This window comes from Macadamia integrifolia, chromosome 7, assembly GCF_013358625.1.
Source record: "Macadamia integrifolia cultivar HAES 741 chromosome 7, SCU_Mint_v3, whole genome shotgun sequence".
Classification (NCBI taxonomy): domain Eukaryota; kingdom Viridiplantae; phylum Streptophyta; class Magnoliopsida; order Proteales; family Proteaceae; genus Macadamia; species Macadamia integrifolia.
Window position 1 is genome coordinate 11,964,210 of NC_056563.1, and position 2,968 is coordinate 11,967,177.

The 2,968-nt window shown below is 40.7% G+C and overlaps 1 protein-coding gene across 1 annotated transcript; it reads right to left on the reverse strand.

Moving 5' to 3' along the window:
• Positions 1-266: 266 nt before the first annotated feature.
• LOC122083208 lies at positions 267-1,015 on the reverse strand. The gene is made up of 2 exons (XM_042650930.1): positions 800-1,015; positions 267-665 (listed from the first exon to the last, which is right to left on the reverse strand). Exons 1-2 carry the CDS (start codon positions 898-900, stop codon positions 416-418), a joined length of 351 nt encoding a protein of 116 aa, XP_042506864.1. The 5' UTR covers positions 901-1,015; the 3' UTR covers positions 267-415.
• Positions 1,016-2,968: the final 1,953 nt, after the last annotated feature.

Here is a 2,968-nt window from a genome sequence, read left to right on the forward strand (position 1 = left end):
CCCATACTGATTCATCATCATTGATAATCCAAACCCTAAAAAGGTGGGCAAGAAAACAGATAAACACAAACAAAAGTTTGACTTTAGGTCTCCAAAAATACAATGAATACATACTCTCTATGGTCTTACAACTCACAGAAACCAAAACCAGTTTCTCTTCAATTCCTTCACTAAAAAGGAAATATCTGAATTGACTGGTCAAAGGAACACATCCTTTAAGGATCATTCAAAAGAAATAAATAAGATTGGTTTGAATGGGACATGCATTTATTTACTGATTTGTATTTCCAAATTTCCTTTACTTTGACTTAAGAATACAAATAAATAGAGACAACTAATCAGAAGAAGAGAGGTAGAGAAAATTTAATTGAAGAGAAGAAACTAAAACTGAAACAGTGAAAACTAAAGATTAAAACTAATTAGAATAAGAAGATGAAGATGAAGATGAAGATGAAGATGAAGAATCAAATTTGTAGTGTTTATCTACTGCAACAGATACGTCCCAAGTGCAACTCAGACCCTTTGGGATGATCACAAGATCTCCGGCGCCGAATTCGACAAACTCCGACGACCCTTTTGTGTAAGCCTTCACCTTCCCTCTCAGTAAGTAGCATGTTTCTTCTGCATCAAATTTAAGTGGGAATTTCCCCGGTGGACAGCCCCATCTAAAGAAAAAAAAAATGTTAGGAGTTGAGGTTCCGAGTCAAAAGTAATAATCCCATATCAGATGTGAGTAGCCAGATGAAAAAAGACTTATAAAAATAAGTTATACCCGAAATGAAAAAGAAAGAGAACTTACTTAGGCCATGACTTGATACCCAGTTCAGATAAGCGAGATTCAGATGGATTTCTCTCTACAGTGATGCTAAGATTGTTTGCTGAGCTTGTTTTGGACTCCATGGCTGTTAGAGGAGAAGAAGAAGAAGAAGGAGAGGAGGATAAGAATGCAAGGGAATGTGTGTGAAGAGTTTTCTGTTATTCTGACTTATATTAATGGGCTCTTTAGATTTTGGAGTTTGGATATCTCTATATTTATTATAAGAAAAAAGGAATCTTTGTAGAATAGGAAGACCTTCTGAGAGTTTAAAGAATCAAATTGATGCCAAGAGAGGTTACTTTTCCATGCTATATAAGTATCATGTGAAACGTGTAAGATTGGATTTATGGACGTAGATTCTGGACGTAAGATGTTTTCTTTTCCAAGATTCTGATCTAACGGGTTCCCTGAGGTCTACGACATTGTGACCCCTTACCCGATGATTTGGTTTGTCGGCGATGTTTTCCGAAGGGGTGACCCTTTTAGGGAAGGGTGTCCCATCTGGTCAAACGGTTCTCCATCTGACATAGGACACTTGGCAGTGGATTAGTGGGACAGATTGTTTGACCCATTTTTTAAAGATGTCGTCTTAGCCAGTTGGCTAGATCGGCCGACATGGGTGGGCCTTCCACGTTTATACAATATAATAATAGAGGTTTAATCCGAAATTAACCACAAAGAACACGTGCAGAAGACGCGTGGTATTAGCATAATGATGATTAATTTGATTTAGCGCAGTTTTGTCTGGAGCGGGCCCCACTGGTTGTTGTAAAAAAAACCCTGTAAACGTTGACCCGTCCTAACCTGGCCCGGCCCGGCCAGGCCCGGCCCAACCCTACCTTATCGTACCCTATCTTACCCCGTAGGCATATACAGCAAGTCTTTATTAATAATAATAATAAATAATGAGTATTCAAAATGACTATTTTTTTTTAAATACTAAAAGTACTGTAAAAGCACTCTTATCTAGGGGTGTCAACCGGTCGGGTCAGTCCGGTTTCGATCTGACTTAATCTGGCTTGAAGACTTTCAAAGGCTACACCGTGTCCGCCCATTTAACTAATCGGGCTTAGTTATTGAGGGCATGGTACACTTTACATTCGGTCGATTGGTCTCGGGCTATAATCGGGCTTTAGTCAGGCCTTAATCGGGCTACGGACATGTTTAATGTTGAACGGGTTTTAACCGGTTTTTAAACGGGCCCTCTTTAAAATGTGCACTTATATTCCAGCCCACTCATGCAAGCCCAAAAAAATGAAAATAAATCAATAAATGATACCAAATATAACCATTATTTAAAATGTGAACATGTCTTTACTTTTTAGTTTTTATTCTTTAATTTTGGGGGGGGGTAAAATAGGTATTCTACAATCATTAAAGGGTCGGGCTAAGTCGGTGCACAATAGGCCGATCTCAGTCGGGCGTTATTCTGTCGGTCTCGGTTGGGCGCCCGATGGTCCAAGTAGCAAAACCGAGACCGACCATTTATAAACGGGTCGGGCTCAAGCCCGACACATTTAATAAGCGGTCCAAGCCAGGTCGGTCTATAAACGGTAGATCCCGGTCGATTAGTCGGTTCGGTAGATCCCTACTCTTCTCCATAAAGCCCTGCATTACATCACGATCAAGTAAATCCTCCCCCACCCTACCCAACCCAACCCAACCCAACCCAACCCAAAAAAAACCCCTTTGTCGTTGGCCTTTGCATCAGGAGCTTTGTAATTCTATGTTTCGCCTTTGCAATTTGATTTTCATTTTGATATTAGTGTTTATATGTTATTGATATATTATGGGTATATTTTCTTGATTTATATCAGATTTTATTTTAAAATGATTGGTGGTGATCATGTTTCAATTTTTCTTAGTGCACAAATGAAATGCAGGGTTAATTAGGGTCAGCCCAACGCTAACAAGGTCAATTAGGGCCAACCCAATCCATCCCGGCCCAATTAGGGTCCATCAGGGCTGGGCTAGGTTGGGTTGGGGTAAACCCGATAGGGTTGGGCCTAGGCTAAGGTATCCCAGCCCGACCTAGGGCTGGGCTACGCCTGGGCTAAGTTAGAGACCATAGGGTTGAACTGGGTTTCTTAAAACCCAACCCAACCCAACCCGGCCCATTGACACCCCTAGTCTCACCTCTCGATAGAGTTC